Here is a 19,437-nt window from a genome sequence, read left to right as displayed (position 1 = left end):
ACACACATATTTTCTCTTTTTAAAATTTTCTCTTTTAAAAATTTCCTGATTGCACATGTAATACACACTCACATAATCCAGCTGAGTGTTACAGAAGTATACGGGATGGAAAGTAAAAGTCTTTTGTAATTCTGTCTTCTAGATATGACTCTTGTTAATAGTTTGGTGTGTATTACTTGGAGATTTTTTTTTCTATCCATATAACAACAATGTTTATTATTATTGGTTGTTGTTTTATTGTTGTTGTGATCATTGTTTTTCTTTTACAAAGACAAGGCTGTATTATATATAATTTTGAACATAAGTTTTTTGCTTCACAATGTGTCTTGTACATTTTTTCCATGTCAGAAAAGTGTAACTAGGTCCTTTTTTTTTCATTGTATGGATATGTATTATATTTAACTTACTTCCTTTAGTTGGTTATTTGTGTTGTTTCCTTTTTTTCTCCCCCCCCCTTCTATTACAAATATTTCTACAGTACTTGTGCATATATCTTGGGGTACTTACATATAGGACACATTTCTAGAAATAGATTTGAATCAAAGGATCTGGACATAAAAGTTAATAAATATCACCAAGTTGCATACTAAAACATTGTATCAGTTTATGCTCCTATAACATTGTATTTTTAGTGCCTGTATTTTAATCTATGCTATTATCAGCAATAGTCATTAGTAATCAATCTCATTTTAGTGTTTCATTAATTGATTGATTATTATTTTTTTAATTAATTAATTAATTTATTTATTTTTGGCTGTGTTGGGTCTTCGTTTCTGTGCGAGGGCTTTCTCTAGCTGTGGCAAGCGGGGGCCACTCTTCATCGCGGTGCGCGGGCCTCTCTATCGCGGCCTCTCTTGCTGCGGAGCACAGGCTCCAGACGCACAGGCTCAGTAGTTGTGGCTCACGGGCCCAGTTGCTCCGCGGCATGTGGGATCTTCCCAGACCAGGGCTCAAACCCATGTCCCCTGCATTAGCAGGCAGATTCTCAACCACTGCGCCACCAGGGAAGCTCGATTGATTATTTTTTATTTTTTTTATTTTTTATTTTTTTGCGATATGCGGGCCTCTCACTGTTGTGGCCTCTCCCATTGCGGAGCACAGGCTCCGGACGCGCAGGCTCAGCGGCCGTGGCTCACGGGCCCAGCCGCTCCGCGGCATGTGGGATCCTCCCGGACCGAGGCATGAACCCGTGTCCCCTGCATCGGCAGGCGGACTCTCAACCACTGCACCATCAGGGAAGCCCTCGATTGATTATTTTTTGTGTTTTAATAATTGATTGAGAATCTTTTATGTTTCTATGTCATTTGAATTTCTTTTGTGACTTGCTTGATCAATCATGCTTGAGTATGGTTTGTGATTGTATTTCAAGTCTAAGACATTTCTTATTGCTGAAAGGGACTCTTTTTCTCAACAGTTTTTTGCTTAGTGTTGATCTCTCTCCTTTCTATTTTAGGATACCATGGCCAAGCGAAATACAGTGATAGGAACACCATTTTGGATGGCTCCAGAAGTGATTCAGGAAATTGGGTACAACTGTGTGGCAGACATCTGGTCGTTGGGAATAACAGCCATAGAAATGGCTGAAGGAAAGCCCCCATATGCCGATATCCATCCTATGAGGGTAAGGAAATGGACAGAAAACCAGTAGGGTGGTTAGTTACCGGTGATCATTAGAAACTTAGTTAAATGACTTACTTGGTTGGGTACCAAACAATAAATGAATTAATTGTAAATAATTGATAAGTGTCAGTCTAGACTCCAGATGATGATACACTTCCACTAGTTGTAGTCACTAATGAAGTCAAGTGTAATCCACCCCTCTCCATTCTAGAGGTTGTGTATTAATAGCCCTCTGGTAGGACGTGGGCCAGGAAATGCGTGGTTGACTTGTACAGTGTGTATGTTTTTAATAGTTCAGGTGCTCACATTTTAACATAACAACACTAACTGGAGCTGAGCAGCAGTCCTCTCCTTTATACGGGGCATGGTCTTTCCACTTTATCAGTCTCCACGATTCCCTATTCGCCAAGTATCACTTACTGCAGTGTTTTCTCTAATGTTTTTTATAGTAGTATTAAGAGGAAAGTAGACTATTTTTTTAAACTCACGTCACTGACACCCAGTCTGATTCATTTGTTGTCTTTTTCCTGCCTGGCCCTTATAGGTATTTACATGTGTAAGTTCTGGAGGCTCTGTAGTCTCCAACTTCCATCCACTTTTAGGGTATGAAGGGCCCATAGGTTCAGTCTCCATTGAAACTCCTTCAGTGTAGCTACGCTAAGCAGTTTCCAGGCTTTCCCCACCCCAGAACCCCTCATGATAGCACTGTTATAAGACTTTGACCCTACCTTCTTCAGCGGCTCCGTAGTCCTCTCCATACTGCCCAACTCAGCCCCTCCTCTCTTCTGATTAAGTAGTCCTTCTATTAATAGACTTAACATTTATTTATTAAAATTTTATTTATTTATTTATTTATTTTTGGCTGCATTGGGTCTTTGTTGCTGTGCACGGGCTTTCTCTAGTTGCAGTGAGCGGGGGCTACTCTTTGTTGCAGTGCGCGGGCTTCTGATTGCAGTGGCTTCTCTTGTTGCGGAGCACAGGCTCTAGGCACGTGGGCTTCAGTAGTTGTGGCACGTGGGCTCATTAGTTGTGGCTCATGGGCTCTAGAGCACAGGCTCAGTAGTTGTGGCACATGGGCTTAGTTGCTCCATGGCATGTGGGCTCTTCCCGGACCAGGGCTTGAACCCGTGTCCCCTGCATTGGCAGGTGGATTCTTAACCATGGCGCCACCAGGGAAGCCCCCAGTTTTTTAAAAAGTATTCATGTGCCCAAAGATAAGCTCCTGTCTTTTTGGGGGGGCAGAAGTGGAGAAGGGTGGGAAGATTTACTCGTTATATTTTTAGATTTAAAGAATATAATTTAAGCTGATTATTGCAAAGAGTTTTATGTTTTTTGTTTTGTTTTTTGGGTTTTTAAAATTAATTTATTAATTAATTAATTTATTTTTGGCTGTGTTGGGTCTTCGTTTCTGTGCGAGGGCTTTCTCTAGTTGCGGCGAGCAGGGCCACTCTTCATCGCGGTGCGCGGGCCTCTCACTGTCGCGGCCTCTCTTGTTGCGGAGCACAGGCTCCAGACGCGCAGACTCAGTAGTTGTGGCTCACGGGCCTAGTTGCTCCACGGCATGTGGTATCCTCCCAGACCAGGGCTCGAACCCGTGTCCCCTGCATTAGCAGGCAGACTCTCAACCACTGTGCCACCAGGGAAGCCCCAAGAGTTTATGTTTTTAAAAAACTGTACCTCTTTTATTGGAAACTCAATAAATAATACAGACATACTTCATTTCATTGTGCTTCACTCTATTGAGTTTTTGACAAATTGAAGGTTTGTGACAACCCTGTGTTAAGAAAGTCTATCAGTGCCATTTTTCTTTTTCTTTTTTTTAAAGACTATTTTAAAAAATTAATTTATTTATTTGTTTGGCTGAGTTGGGTCTTAGTTGCAGCATGTGGGCTCTTCGTTGCAGCGTGCGGGCTTCTCTCTAGTTGTGACACGCAGCCCTAGAGCACGCGGGCTCAGTAGTTGCGGCGTGTAGGCTTAGTCGCCCCGCGGCATGTGGGATCTTAGTTCCCTGACCAGGGACCAAATCCACGTCCCCTGCATTGGAAGGCAGATCCTTAACCACAGGACCACTAGGGAAGTCCCTATCAGCGCCATTTTTCCAACAGCATTTGCTCACTTTGTGTCTCTATGTCACATTTTGGTAATTCTCGCAATATTTCAAACATTTTCACTATTATTATATTTGTTATAGTGATCTACTTTGAGATACCTGGATTTTTGTTGTAATTTGGATGTGCTTGTAGTGGAGAAGAGAAAAATCATTTTATAAAACTCCAAATGTATTTCCAGTCATATTTTTATTGGAGCATCACTTTTATTTTGACAAATTTTTTTTTTAAACTAGGCAATCTTCATGATTCCTACCAACCCACCTCCCACATTCCGGAAGCCAGAACTGTGGTCAGATGGCTTCATGGATTTTGTGAAGCAGTGTCTCATAAAGAGCCCTGAGCAGAGAGCCACGGCCACTCAACTCCTACAGGTATGAATCACCCTGGGGTGCTGCCTCTTCCTGTTTCATTCACAGGCCGACCCAAAGATGCTGTTAACCCACCTACATGGAGATGGTAAAGAGATATAAAATATTCCCTTTGAATGTAACTGCTTAGAAAAGGCATAGAGAATAAAGTTAAATCATTGAACAAGATAATAAGAAAATACAGGGCTCTATGGGATTAGAGAACAGGAACTGACATTTATTGAGCACCTACTGTGTGCTAGATACTTTGCGTGTTGTGCCATTTAATCATCACATACACCCTGTGAGAGAGGGGTATTAATTTACTTTTATAGGTGAGAAAATGAAGATTTAGAGAGGTTAACTCATTAAGAGCCACTCAGCTGGTAAACAGCGAAGCCAGGATTAGAACCTAAGTCTTTTTGATCCCAAAGCAGGAGTGCCATTAAAGATACCCAGTTCTGACAGAGAACTGGGATCAATGGTAGGTGCTGTTGTAGCTCAGGTTGGAAAGAGGCCACTTTGGACTAAAGATACCAGGACTGCTTTCCTGGAGGAGGTAACCTGTGTGCTTGGGCCTTGAAGGATGGGTGGGGTTTGGCAGGCAGTATGCTTAATAGTTAGGAGCTTGGATTCTGGAGCCTGTCCTGGGGTTTGAATCGTAGCTCCCTGTTTGCTAGCTCTGTGACCTTGGGCAAGTAATATAACCTCTCTGTTACTTTAGTTTTCTTATCTATACAGTGGAGATCAAGTACCTGCCCCATATGTTGGTTGTGAAGATTAAGTGATATAATATGTATGACTTTGAACAATGCTTTACACATATTAAAGATAGTATATAATGGATTTGGCAAATACCTGCTATTATTACTGAGCTAGGCCAATGGTTTTCAGTCATGTCAGATCCAATGTCCCCTTTTTATAACCAATACATATTTTTTTAACATTTATATAATATTTATAATCCTTTTGGAATGAAACTCATAGATGCTAAAATCAGAATCAGGGTAATGTTGGTGCTGTGATGGAGAAATATAAGAATAATAATTTATAATAATACAAATGTCAGTATAGAAATGCTCTAGCTTTTCAATTTATAGACATAATGAAGTAATGAGACAACTGTATTTAGCATCATGAATGAGTTTAGATTTAAGATCAGTAAGAAGAACAGAAACCATTCCATTCAAGAAACACAGGAAAATGAGTGTATGGACACTAACAGAAATCTAATGTTAAGTAATAACAGGGCAGACTCATTTATATATGATAAGAGGAGGGAAATGATCTTATAGACTTGCCCAGTGGAGTGAACAAGGAAATACGATATTCTTGCAAACGAGCTGGGTCTTATTTCCAAGAGCAGTGGCAAATTCTTTTCCTGCCTGGATGGGGTACTGATGCAGCTTTATGGACAAGATATCTTCTGTATTTCGATCGTACCACACGTTGAGGTATACTCTCTGCTTCTTGGGTCCTTGCAAAGACCTTGGAGCCCATATCCTCTGGTGGGTGCTGGGGAACAGAGAATGGATTACAGATAAACACTGAGGGCAATGTCAGAATAAGTTTGGAAAACAATAGGCAATGCTCCCCCGCCCCCCCAAAAAAGAGTTTCCACATGTAACTTTCACAGTATAGATTTCTTACTGTGTTACAAAGGCAGACAACAAAAATATAAGATGGTATTAACATTAAAAACTTTAAGCTATTTCTATGAAGGAAAGTCAGCAATATCCCTGCGTTTCAAGTATCTTTGCAGATTGAATAATATTGGGGCCTACATCTGTTACATATTAGTGACCAGTTTTAGTATTTATGTAGTAACTACACTTTGGCACTAAAATCCTTTTTACCTAAATACATAGTTGGAAATGCTATAGGACATTGAATAGAAAGAACAAGCAGGAGGAGTAAACTATTCAGTGATTTCTAAACAATGTCTTTATTCCGCTTAAGCCCCCTCTCCAGAATCACCTCCCAAATTACTAGACTTTTCGCTTATCTCTTAAAGAAGTTCATCAACATTATTTATCAAAGTGTATATGTACTCTGAGACATTTTAAAGATATGGAGAATGTGCTATGGTTCGTTGTTGTGTAGGACTGTTCCACACGTTACGGGATTACTTGTGTCCCTGCCCCCTTTCCTATGTCTCATGTAGTTTGTGTTCTCCAAACATTGTAGCAACAAGCTCCCAAGATATTTACAGAACTTCCTCTAGGGGGCAATGCCAGCCTGTTGAGAATCTCCAGAGTTGGTAGAGAGAAGTGGAGGAAACATTCCAGCCAAGCCAGAAAAGATGGGCCAAGCCTGCATGCACCTGCTCACCGTTATAAAGCAAGTGTGGGTTAGCTGTAGTCCAAAGCATAAAGAGAAAGATTAGATTCACTGATTGATTCAACAAAGATTGTCAAGTGCCTACGGTGTGCCAGGCAGTGTCTTGGCACTGGTGCCATATAAACCGTCTTCAACTTTCTTGCTAAGCACCCATTTGTCAAGAGTGCCAAAGGAGTGTCCATACTGCGGGATTTAATTAACGAAGCCATGGACGTGAAGCTGAAACGCCAGGAAGCCCAGCAGCGGGAGGTGGACCAGGACGATGAAGAAAACTCAGTGAGTGGCAGTGGCAGGCGTTGTGGTGGGCCTCGGGCATCAGGGCTTGTTATTTCATGATTGCCAGCCAGGTAAGATGAGTTGGAGATGTGGGTTCCACCTGGAACTGGAGGCTCTTCTTGCTGACCGTGTCCTGTCTGGGACCAGGGCTTGCTAGAGGCTTGCTGGGTCTGTGTCTGTTCATCTCCCCGTGCTTCCTCAGACACTTCCACATTTTATTCTTTTGCCTCCATATCTTTTCTTCAGTTTAACTTTTTATTCGGGAAAGAGAATACTCAGGTCTGAGACTGGATTTTCCCAGGCCCTTCTGGGGAGTCTAGGATCCATACTAAGTATGTAGACTTTACATATGTATTGATCTTCTTTGGTTGAATAAGAGTACTGTCAATGGAGTATAACCTTTAAAAATCGTGACCCAATGTCTTTTACACCTGTAACATATATAATATTGTACATCAATTATAGTTCAATTAAAAAAGAGTGCTCTCGGTTCTACAAGTCAGGTTTAGAACCCAAGTAAGCATCAAATCCAGAAATATTTGCACCAAGATGAGTAAGAGTAATTCAGAAAACTCAATCTCTTTTTTTTTATTGGAGTATAATTGCTTCAAATGGTGTGTCAGCTTCCGCTCCACAACAAAGTGAATCAGCTATACAGACAGAAAACTCAATCTTTTGATCAAATTAGCCCTCATTTGAGATTTCGTCCTTTTCCAGGAGGAGGATGAACTGGATTCTGGCACGATGGTCCGAGCAGCGGGGGACGAGATGGGCACCGTCCGAGTAGCCAGCACCATGAGTGACGGGGCCAATACTATGATCGAACATGAAGACACATTGCCATCTCAGCTGGGCACCATGGTGATCAACTCAGAGGAGGAGGAAGAGGAAGGCACTATGAAAAGTAAGGCTCTGATTAAACAGACTAACTTCGCAGGCAGATCATGCACATTCCAGAGAGAGCAGATTCTCATGGTCCACGTGGACTCAGTCTTGAAGCTCCTGTCTCTTGTCACAATCAAAGGAGTAAGAGTGTTGGAGGGTTGGGACAGCAGTGGAGGGTTCGGGGAGGGAGGAAGCCGGCATGTGGAATCAGAGGCAGGAAAGCATCAACAACAAGAAGGGACTGACTTTCAAACCTGAACGGCCATTCTCTCGTTGAATGTTGTCACTTTTTCCTTCTTTTCCTTGATCTGTGGAGGTGAGCACATACATTTGTTTTTTGTTTCTTTTTTCCAAAGTGATTGTTTATTTTATTTTTGTTTAATTTATAGTGATTGTTATTGATTTAAGTGATTACGTGACTGTTTAATTTATATTGCCTAGATCAATGTATGATAGTTCCAGTGGTTCTACATCTGGGCCAGCACTTGGTATGGGCAGGCTTTGTAAATGTAGACGACCTAGTAGGTGTGTAGTGGTATTTCATAGTGGTTTTAATTTACATTTTCCTAATGACTAATGCTTTTGAGCATATTTTCATGTATTTCTTGGTCATTTGCGTATCTTCTTTTGCTTCTCCCTCCTCTCCTTTGTGCTTTCATTATTATACATTTTACTTCTACATAGCACACACGTTGTTTTGATGCATAATTCAAAGTGTAGTGAAATTCTGAGCTATTTATCATACATATTATCTTCAGTCTGTTTTCACGGTACTCTGTGTGTCTAAACCAGACTTACCAATTCTCAGTCAATCTGTTAAGGATGAATGTACAAGTTGAAGAGTCCCATCCAGTTCCTTCTAGTGTAAACCTACCTCTGCTGCTTTTCTTATACTGCTGATGATTTTTACTTGGCCTATGACTGAGGCCTAACACCGGTGCTCAGTTCCCGTTGAAGAGGGCCATCCTCTCCTCTCCCTTCAGTTGTTTCCTTTCCCTTTACTCTGTGCATTACAGACCAAGTCATGGAGAAAAGGAATTTGGGAGTACAAAATGGTAATAATAATTGAGTTCTAAATGTACAATTTAGTCTGAGCTTTGCGTAGGTTTAAAGCATTATGTCTCTATGATCTTTTCATCATCTTTTTTTTTCTTTCCTTTTTTCTTTTAGTTTATTTTTAATTAATTTTTATTGGCATATAGTTGATTTACAATGTTGTGTTAATTTCTGCTTTGAATCAGTTACACCTATACATATAACCATGCTTTTTTAGATTCTTTTCCCATATAGGTCATTACAGAGTATTGAGAAGAGTTCCCTGGGCTATACAGTAGATCCTTATTAGTTATCTATTTTATATACAGCAGTGTGTATATGTCAATCCCAATCTCCCAATTTATCCCTCCCCCCTCCTTTCCCCCTTGGTAACCATAAGTTTGTTTTCTATATCTGTGACTATTTCTGTTTGGTAAATAAGTTCATTTGTACCATTTTTTTAGATTCCACATATAAGTAATATTTTCCTTCCTTTTTTAAAATTTAGAGTTTCTTCCTCGAAACCAGGGACTGATTGGCAAACTATGGTCCACAGGCCAAATCTGGCCTGACACCTGGTTTTAGCAATAAAGTTTTATTGGAACACAGCCATGTCCATTCATTTGCTATTGTCTATGACTGCTTTTGCACTACAAAGGCAGAGCTGAGCAGTTGTGACTGAGACCATGTGGCCCCCAAAGCCTGAAATGTTTACTGTCTGATCGTTTACAGACAGAAAAAGTTCTTTAACCACTGCTTTAGACGTACTACTGCTTTGTGATTGATTAATTCATTCAATAAATCTCTCTTCAGTATCCCAGGTACTTTGCTAGATGCTGAGGATACTGCAGGGAATGAAGAAACAGTCCTTGCCCTGAAGGAAGTCACTGTCTAGTCTGTGGGACAGACCATTTAATTACACTTCAGCATATGAAATGGGCTTTAAAACAGAGGTAATCTGAGGGTGTTGGTGAAGCAGAGTGGAAGACTATTTAATTTAGGCTGGGATTACTGACAAATTCCTGGAGGAAAAAGGCAGGAAGGTTGGCAGTGAGTAGGGTGGGTGGAGATGTTCCAGCAGAGGGAGCCGTGTCCACAAAGTCCAAGTGGCAGTGAGTTCAGGGCAACTGCAGCTGGTTTTATTGCAGCTAGAACACACCGTTCCAGGGCTTTAGATCTCAGGCAGCCCTCTTGAATTTTCACCTTCCAGGTCTGTGTATTTATAATCAACCCTTTGTTTTTGAAGGGAAAAGTTTTTCTTGTTTTCTTTTTTCTATTTTGGGGCCAAGGCTCATCATCTGTGTTTGGCTTCAGGTCAGAATTATACAAATGGTGAAAGAGTAGTAATACTGCTGATGGATGTGTAAATTGATCTAACTTTTCCAGAATGTAGTGCATATCAAGAATTTTAAAAATTCAAACCTTTCATTCAGTAAATTCCACTTCTAGGAATTTGGCCCAAGAAAATAATTGAAGATATAGAGAAATTATATTCTAGCTTTACAAAAGTAAAAAGATAAATTAACATGTTAATATGTGCATAGAAAAAGGACTGAAAAAACCAATCAAAAGGCCAGGGAAAAATAAACCAAATATTAAAAGTAGATAATGGGATTATAGGTATTTTAAATTTTATTTATTTTCCAAATTATTTTCTAGAGTTATTATCAGAGAAAAAATCCCACCAAAAATACTGCCGATATCATAGTGTATCCTGTAAATTAGGACTTTGAATTCTGCATTGCCTTAAGAATCCTTTTTTTCTCCCTTCTTCCTCCTTGCACTGTTTTTTATGGCCTTAAAAATGGATATTTACAAAGAGTTTATTAAAACATTGTCACTCCCTGCTAGTCTCTCTTTAAATTCTTATCGAAAATGTGTTCTTACAGTATGTTTCATCCCCTGGACTCAAGATTTGGTGTTACGTAAATTATCGAGTGAATGATATGTACTAAATTTATTTTTTCTTTTGCTCTTTTAAGTAGCTATCCCGTGTGATTTGTTAGGAAGGTTTTTTTTTGCAGCAGTGAGCTGCTAACTTCTTTTTGTTGACTCAGAATGCTATATCTTCTCCTTGTTTTAAGGGCTTTAATTATGCAGATGATTATAATCCCTGTGTAATATAACTAGGCTGACCCATTAACATGTGTTGTGCATGTACGTGTTATGGAAAATCCACCTTTTTAAATTTAAAGAATTAATTTTGTTCCACATGTAGTTTTCATTTTTTTTTTTTTTTTTTTTTCAGTATGCGGGCCTCTCACTGTTGTGGCCTCTCCCGTTGCGGAGCACAGGCTCCGGACGCTCAGGCCCAGTGGCCATGGCTCACGGGCCCAGCCGCTCCGCGGCACATGGGATCCTCCCAGACTGGGGCACGAACCCGTATTCCCTGCATCGGCAGGCGGACTCTCAACCACTGCGCCACCAGGGAGGCCCTAGTTTTCATATTTTAAGTGCTCATTAATTCAGTGGGTTGTTTGTTCAGTTTCTGAGCTTGGATAGTTTCAGCATGTCTAATGAGAAACATGCATCTTTTATTATAGTCATGAGGGAAAAACCCATTTAAAAACCTCAACAGTCACAGCTAAGTGATGTTAAATAAACTTAGTTCAAAATTTGTTTCAGGTCTTGTAATTCAGTTTTGAGTCACAAGTTAGATAGATTTGCCACTTAATTCTGAGATCTTTACTCATTATTTTAGGAGCTATTGAAACTTTTCATTATGGAAAATGAAAATATATACAGTTACACAGAATAATATCATGACCCCTATGGACATATAACCAGTTTCAGAAATAACTCACTGCCCATCATATTTCAGCTCTCCGCCAAAGAGAATAACAAACTGAATTAATTTAAAGCAGATCTCAGACATTAGACTACTTCTTCATATTGATTTCTAAACATTTAAAGGAGACTATCTGACCAAGCTTGGCTTAGATAATAACTATCTGTGTTACATTGGACAATTCTCTTTCCTTGTACGGGCCTCAGTGCCTTAATCAATAAAAATAAAGAGTTATTAATCTTCTTTATTTTCCTTGTCCCTTGTAGCTCTAATTGTTTTAAAAATTATATAACTTATGACTAATATAGAACTGAAGTTTCTACAGTTTTGTGAAAATAAATAGGGTTTCACCTAGTACCTTAGAAAAATTAGATATTTCAAATGCCTCTTTTCTCATTTACTGTATTAAAAATTATTTATACCAACAGTATTACAACAGTGTTAATGCACTATTACAAAAGAAAGTAGTTCACCCCTAAGTCCTCTCACTCCAGCAAAGAACTCCTGTTCTTGACCATATGCCTGTATAGTTCCTATATGGTAATAATTTGCTTAGATATTCTAATTTCTGATTAATTTCTACTGAATAAGCATATATATTTTTCATGTTGTTGCATAGTCCTTTTTTTTTTTTTTTTGCGGTACGCGGGCCTCTCACTGTTGTGGCCTCTCCCGTTGCGGAGCACAGGCTCCGGATGCGCAGGCTCAGCGGCCATGGCTCACGGGCCCAGCCGCTCCACAGCATATGGGATCCTCCCGGACCGGGGCACGAACCTGTATCCCCTGCATCGGCAGGCGGACTCTCAACCACTGCGCCACCAGGGAGGCCCCATAGTCCTTTTTATATTTATCACACTTAACAGTGTTTTTTGGTCATTTACCCATTGCTGGGCATTTTGGTTGTTTCCAGTTTTTCACTAGTACAAATAACTCTGCAGGGAACATCCTACATATAAATTTTGCCTTCCTTTTAATGTTTCCTAGGAAAAATTTCCAGAAGTGTTTGAACAATTTAATGTGCAGGTATTGCCATATTGTCCTCCAGAAGGTTTGTACCAGTTTACCTTCCACAAGGATTAATAGCAGCTATCAGTATCCTTAGTTTCTTCCCTTTACAGCAATTTCTCCTTTATATTTTCCTTTTTTTTTTTTTTTGCTGTACGCGGGCCTCTCACTGCTGTGGCCTCTCCCGTTGCGGAGCACAGGCTCCGGACACACAGGCTCCGCGGCCATGGCTCGCGGGCCCAGCCGCTCCGCGGCATGTGGGATCTTCCGGGATAGGGGCACGAACCCGTGTCCCCTGCATCGGCAGGCGGACTCTCAACCACTGCGCCACCAGGGAAGCCCTATATTTTCCATTTTTTAAAATCTCTCTGTGCCACTTTCTGGGTGTTAGCCCTGGATTCATCTTCTAATTCTATAATTCCTTTTTGAGCCATGTCTAATCAGCTGTTTGACCCAGACATTGCGATTTTTTCAGTGGCTAACATTTGCTATGGTCACATGGCTAGTAAACGCGGGAGCTGGAATTCAAAGAACTCCACAGTCTATGGTCTTTTCATTCTACTGAACTTCTGATTTGTTCTGGAAGCCTACCCTTATGTTAATGGGCATTAGATCCATAATATAAAACCCATGAAAATTCATGGTAAGACTGGTGCTGGCTTTTGAGGGGATTCCAAAGATATCTTTTTTTTTTCTTTTTAAGAAACAGTTGTTTTTTTCCTTTTTTTTTTTAACGTATATATGTATCTATTCTTTTTCGAATTCTCTTCCCATTTAGGTTGTTACACATTATTGAGCAGAGTTCCGTGTGCTATACAGTAGGTCCTTGTTGGTTATCCATTTTAAATATAGCAGTGTGTACATGTCAAACAATTGTTTTTTATATATAAATTATTTATTATACCCAAGAGGATAGACATTATACCTGTTAATAATAATCATTAATGATTAGGCACTTAATATCTACCAGGTGCAGTGCTTAATCCTTTATAAGCATTTCATATATTTTAATCATTACAACCGTGATGTGTGGTGTTTTCACAGCCCACCCCCGGCTTTTTACAGAAGCAGAAACTGAATTGCAAAGAGACTAAGTAACTTGCTCGTGATTACGTAGTGAGTAACAGAAGAGCCAAGACCTGAAGCCAAATACGTTTGATTTCAAAGCTCATGCTCTTAACCATTATATTATCCTGCTCCTCAGCAGAGCCCCTTTATTAAGTTGTTAAGGGACAGGACCAAGGCTCATGTTACAAGGGCATCTGATGGCAAGTCTCAGCTTGCAGTGTCCCTTGCTGGTTGTTTGAGTACCTAGCCTCGCTCTGTGTCTGCCCAGGATTTCCAGACACAAAGGGCACAAGGTTTTCAAAGGGAAACCTGCCTCTGATGATTCTGTTACATCTGAGGGAGTATGTTTTGGTTGTGTATATCTGAATCTACCATAAAGAATCAGATTGCAGTTGGAGGGAGGGTTAGAGTGGGGTGTGGTTTGATTGCTTTATGAGAGACCCCAAGAACACCTGTCAGAAACATAGAGGTAAACCATTGTCCACACTACTTTGAAAACCCGTGTCTGGATAAAATATCAGTTTGGGGATTTTGGAAGGCTTCTACTGTTTGTCTGTGTCACTGGGGTTTTTTGCATAAGGACTGTAGAAGAACTTTGCCCTCGCTATTCGAAGGGCACATTCCTCAGTGACTGGAGAGGTTCTGTGTCAGTGTCAGGGTCCTTGTACTTTTTCTGGGCCGGCAGAGGGAGCTCTGTAATAGGTTATGAGTTTAAATGGTGTTCCCACTTGTGTCCACAAATCCCCTTTCTATGGAAGGCTTCATTCTAGATCAAGACTGTTATTTATTTATATTTTAACATCTATTTTAAGTAACCACAGCAACACTAGGGCAATGTCTTTATTTTAGGTAGATTGGATACCTCATACTTGGCAAAGTTCAAATAAGACTGAAGTCGGTTAGAACATCTCAAAATAGTTTAAACTTTTACTTTCTCTTCCCAGATTTTTCAGTAGACCTTAACCAGAGCTGATGTTTTCTTTCTGCAGCGTGGTACCACGCATATAGTTTCGAACCTATCATCAGCTAAAATGGCCCTAACAAAGTAATTGAATACATTAAAAAAAATAAAACTTAAAATTATTGTGCAGAACTGACTTGGGAAAAGTTATTTTATGTATCAAAATAAACATTAACGATGACAGTTTATAGCTTTTCTTGTGTAGCCTCTTTAGTTTTCATTTAATTTATTTCCATGTTGACTATACAAGTCTGATGCTTACTTTGCAAGTAGCCTTTGCCCTTTTCCTTTTCTTTTTCTTTCTTTTTTTGTTATTGGTTTGCAGTGGTTCTTTATATGTTGGATACTAATTTTTTATTAGTTATGTGCATTGTAAATATTTTCTCCCAGCTTGTGACTTGGGCTTTTAATTTTTCAGGATATTTTCTTAGAAAGCAACTTTTGTTTTCATGAAGTCACATTCGTCTGAATTTTCTTATACCGTATGTTTTTTGTGCCTTCTTTAAGAATTCTTAATAATATATATAAAAATTTTTTGTTTTATATTGGAGTATAGTTGACTTACAATGTTGTGTTAGTTTCAGGTGTACGGCAAAGTGATTCAATTATACATATACATATGTCTATTCTTTTACAGATTCTTTTCCCGTATAGATTATTACAGAATATTGAGTAGAGTTTCCTGTGCTATACAGTAGGTCCTTGTTGATTATTTTATGTATAGTAGTGTGTATATGTTAATCCCAAACTCCTAATTTATCCCTCCTCCCTACCTTTTCCCTTTGGTAACCAAGAAATTCTTAATAGTATTGTAATAACTTTGTATGGTGATAGATATTTACTAGACTTATTCATAATGTATGCAAATGTCAAATCATTATGTAATACACCTGAAGCTAACATAATATTGTATGTTGACAATATTTCAATTAAAAAAAGAAATTCTTTCCTACCCAAATGTCTTAGAAACAGTCTCCTATTTTTTTTTTGAAAGGTTATAAAGTTTTACTGTTCACATTTAGGACTTTATTTAATATATCAGGAATTTTTTTTTAGTTTACAGTATGAACTATAGTCATCTAATTTTATTCCTTCCATCTGAAAGAGTTGCTTTCTCCCTCCATTCAGATCTTTGGTCCTGTTACCTTCTCAGGCCTTCCTTGACCATCTATCAAAAATAAATTCCCCTTCCCCTTTTTATTTTTCTTTCAATACAGATTACTCTTGAAATTTATATCATTATTCTTCCATGTAAATTTTAGCATCGGGGGCTTCCCTGGTGGCTCAGTGGTTAAGAATCCGCCTGCCAATGCAGGGGACACGGGTTCGAGCCCTGGTCTGGGAAGATCCCACATGCCGCGGAGCAACTAAGCCTGTGTGCCACAACTACTGAGCCTGTGCTCTAGAGCCCGCAAGCCACAACTACTGAACCCGTGTGCCACAACTACTGAAGCCCGTGTGCCTAGAGCCCGTGCTCCACAACAAGAGAAGCCACTGCAATGAGAAGCCAGTGCACTGCAACCAAGAGTAGCCCCCACTCACTGAAACTAGGGAAAGCCCGCCTGCAGCAACGAAGACCCAATGCAGCCAAAAATAAATAAAAATAAATAAATTTATAAATTTTAGCATTGGTGTATCAAATTTTGTAAAATACCACTGGAGTTTTGACTGAATTGCATTGAATACACAGATTAATTAGGCAGAATTGCCATCTTTATGATGTTAATTCTTTCTATTCATGAACATGGTTTATCTTTCCATCTGTTTGGCTTATATCTTCTTTTTGTAGATAACTTTATAATTATATCTATAAAGATGTTTTAGATCTTTTGTTAAATTAATTTTTATGGATATTTTTTGTTCTAATAGGTTTTCTGGAGTTTTTTATGAAGACAGTCTAATTGTGAATTAGTTTTTCCTTTTGATCTTTATATTTTTCTATCTTACTAAGACTTGCAATAATAGAGGTGGTAGTGGGCATTTTTGTCTTATTCCTTATCTTAAAGAAAATTCTTCTAATAATTTACCATCAAGTTTGATTTTGTAGTAGGTTTGGTGTAGGTACCCATTATCAGGTCTATTTTTAGTTTAAGAGATTTCTTTTCTAATCAAAATTGTTGTTAAATTTTATTCTTTGATTTTTGAGTTGAACACTTAGCTGTTTAATTTTCTTGCTTACTAATGTATTCAGGTAACATTGTAATTGTTTCTCTAAGTTCAGTTTTCGCTGCATACCATAAGTTTCATATGTGGCACATTGTAAATACTTTTTCCCAGCTTGTGATGCTTTGTGCTTATTACATATTTCTTTTTTAACCCATGAATTATTCAGAAGTGCTTTTAAAAACCAAATTGTATGAATTTTTTTAACTGCTTATTTTTAATTTTCAATTTCAGAGAATTGTGGCTAAAGAACACAGTCTGTGTGATACCAGTTTTTTTTTTAAGAGTTTTTGATGTGGACCATTTAAAAAGTCTTTATTGAATTTGTTACAATATTGCTTCTGTTTTATGTTTTGGTTTTTTGGCTGCCAGGCATGTGGGATCTTAGCTCCCCAACCAGGGATCAAACCCTCACCCCCTGCATTGGAAGGTGAAGTCTTAACCACTGGACCGCCAGGGAAGTCCCCGATACCAGTTTTCTGATGTTTTCTTGTGATATTTGTGGCCTAATATGTCAGTAATTTTTGTTAAGTGTTGTTTGTGTGCCTTAGAAAGAATGTGTGTTTTCTAATTGTTTGTAGGAATCTATATATATATATATACAGTAGATTTAGCTTGTTAATTGTCTTCAAATATAGCTATTCCCCACTAATTTTTGATACTTGATCCTTTGGTTTCTGAGGGAGATATGTTAAAATTGTTACTCTGTGATTGTGATTTGTCAATTTTTGTTAATTTTGAGATTTATATTTTGGGGGGGGAGGACTTTTATATTTTGAGGTTGCGTTGTCTGATGCATATAGATTTAGAATTGTTAACTCTTCCTGGGAATTGTTCCTTTTATATTTGACTTTCACACCTTCCCTGAGATATGGGTCCACTAGTTATGAGCTTCCTGCCATACAGAATGAGGAAGTTCAAGTTAAAAGTTCAGTGTCTTGTCTAAAGTCACCCTAGATGACAAACCTTTGACTTCTAGTCCTCATTGCTACTGTGGTACAGGGCTTCTTGTTAAATATTGTGAAAAGCCTGCCTTTCTTGCCTTTTGACACCTATTTCTAGGATCTTCAAACCTAAGGCATTTGTGATGTTGGTGTTTGGATTATCAAGACTCATAGCTGCGATAATAAACAGACAAGGTTTTATAGCTAGGTAGATTGATTGACTGAAGTATGATAATGCAAATGTAATAAAATGTTAACATTTGAGGAATCTGGGTGAAGGTTATCTGGATAGTCTTTGTAACATTGGAAGGTTTTGTATATCTGATATGTCAATATAAAACATTACATGATTTTTAATTAATGATTTTCAGTTTTTAGAAATAAACCTCAAAAGGCTAACTTGGGATAGTTCATAAATTTGAAAGAGTTTTACTTAAGAGTTTCCTAATAAAATAGTATCTTGAGGTTGTTCGTTTTTACTGATTCAGCTATTACATGTCATTAACATTGACAGAAATTTGTGCTTTAGAAAACCAAGCATATCACACAGGTTTAGGAAAATGTTAATTTTTTAAATTAACAATCCTTTTATTGAAAAAAAATTATATTGTGTCCATTTTTTACATTGAGGTCTAGGTATTTTATAATGTGTTTCAAGTATACAGCAAGCTGATTCAGTTATATTAATTATTAATAATGTCATTCAAAGTAATATGTTGGACACTGAATATTATTAGTAGTACTATGAAAATAATGAAATTTTGTACATATTGCCATCCGTGTATTTTATATTAAATTATATGTGGGGTTTTTTTGGTGTGTCTTAATATACAGAAAAATTGTTTCACCATTTCATTATCAAGCGAACATTTTTTTTTGAAAGGGAGAGAATTTCTCCTGTTTTAGTTGATCGTTATCAAATAAGATATTTAGGAGCAAAAATGAGAACTTCTATATTATAAGTAGAGAAAGAATCCAAGCTTTCAAAACATATTAAAAATTTGTTGTCAAATAAACTACATTATTATACTTCAATAATACTTTAAATATCAAAATATGTTTTGTCTTTGAAAACAACAAAAAAAGTTCCTTTTTCAGAGGCAGAGATAACAAAAAAATCCTGGAGCAACTGATCCCGAATTGCATAAATTTGTAGTTTAGCAGTTAAATACTTTTGCCCCAAATCAGGAAATGACAAGCCAAAGGATGGTCACTTAAAATATATACCTCATCTGCTAAAGATTTGACAGGCAACAGTTTTCCCTTCCAAGACTCATTGGCTACGATATGGTTTTCTTGTCCTCACTGCCTTCCCAAGAGATACATGGCAGCCGGTTCCCCCTCCTTATCTCCAGGCTTATTAGGCCACCGGGGATGCAGAACTTGGACCACTGAGTTGAAAGATTGTTTCCACTGACTCAAGAATTTTAAATTAGACTCAGTGAACTAAAGGGAGTGAGTGGATGATTTCTATTTCAAACTTAAATTTCTAATTGTATTCTAATGAATCTCTTTGAAATAGAGTCCTAAAGCATCGTGGCATAATGAAGTTAGATCAACTCAGCACCATGTTTTGGGTAAACTGTTGTGATAGTATTATGTGGTAAAAACGTTACGTACTTAGAGTTTCCCAGAAAGCCCTAGGTCTCACGAGGGCACCTGTTGTTGCTGTGAGTTTCCTCATGTTAAAACCAAAGTCCAGGATCTTGTTAAAATGATTTTTCTTCAACACCATTGGTCAGATGCTAATTTCAGAGCTGTGTAAGATGGAAATTCTTGACTCACAGCCTGTCTTCTTCCCACCTGCAGTTTTTTGAAGGGGATTGTTGTAACAGTGACTCCCTTGTGCGTTCTCTGTCTCATTCTCTCTGACTCAGATTATAACATTTGCAAG

The 19,437-nt window shown here is 38.4% G+C and overlaps 1 protein-coding gene across 1 annotated transcript in view; it reads left to right on the top strand.

Annotated features, from left to right (window-relative positions):
- STK4 (serine/threonine kinase 4) overlaps positions 1–19,437 on the top strand; it is a 98,576-nt gene that overhangs the window by 27,997 nt on the left and 51,142 nt on the right. Inside the window, exons 6-9 of the mRNA XM_081257736.1 lie at positions 1,454–1,621; positions 3,965–4,102; positions 6,566–6,694; positions 7,412–7,598. Coding sequence (XP_081113862.1) covers positions 1,454–1,621; positions 3,965–4,102; positions 6,566–6,694; positions 7,412–7,598 — 622 coding nt within the window. The remainder of the gene's footprint in view (positions 1–1,453; positions 1,622–3,964; positions 4,103–6,565; positions 6,695–7,411; positions 7,599–19,437) is intronic.

This window comes from Mesoplodon bidens, assembly GCF_964165515.1.
Source record: "Mesoplodon bidens genome assembly, chromosome: 15".
Classification (NCBI taxonomy): Eukaryota; Metazoa; Chordata; class Mammalia; order Artiodactyla; family Ziphiidae; genus Mesoplodon; species Mesoplodon bidens.
The sequence above is the reverse complement of the archived record's forward strand: the minus strand, read 5'-3'. Positions and strand labels throughout refer to the sequence as shown.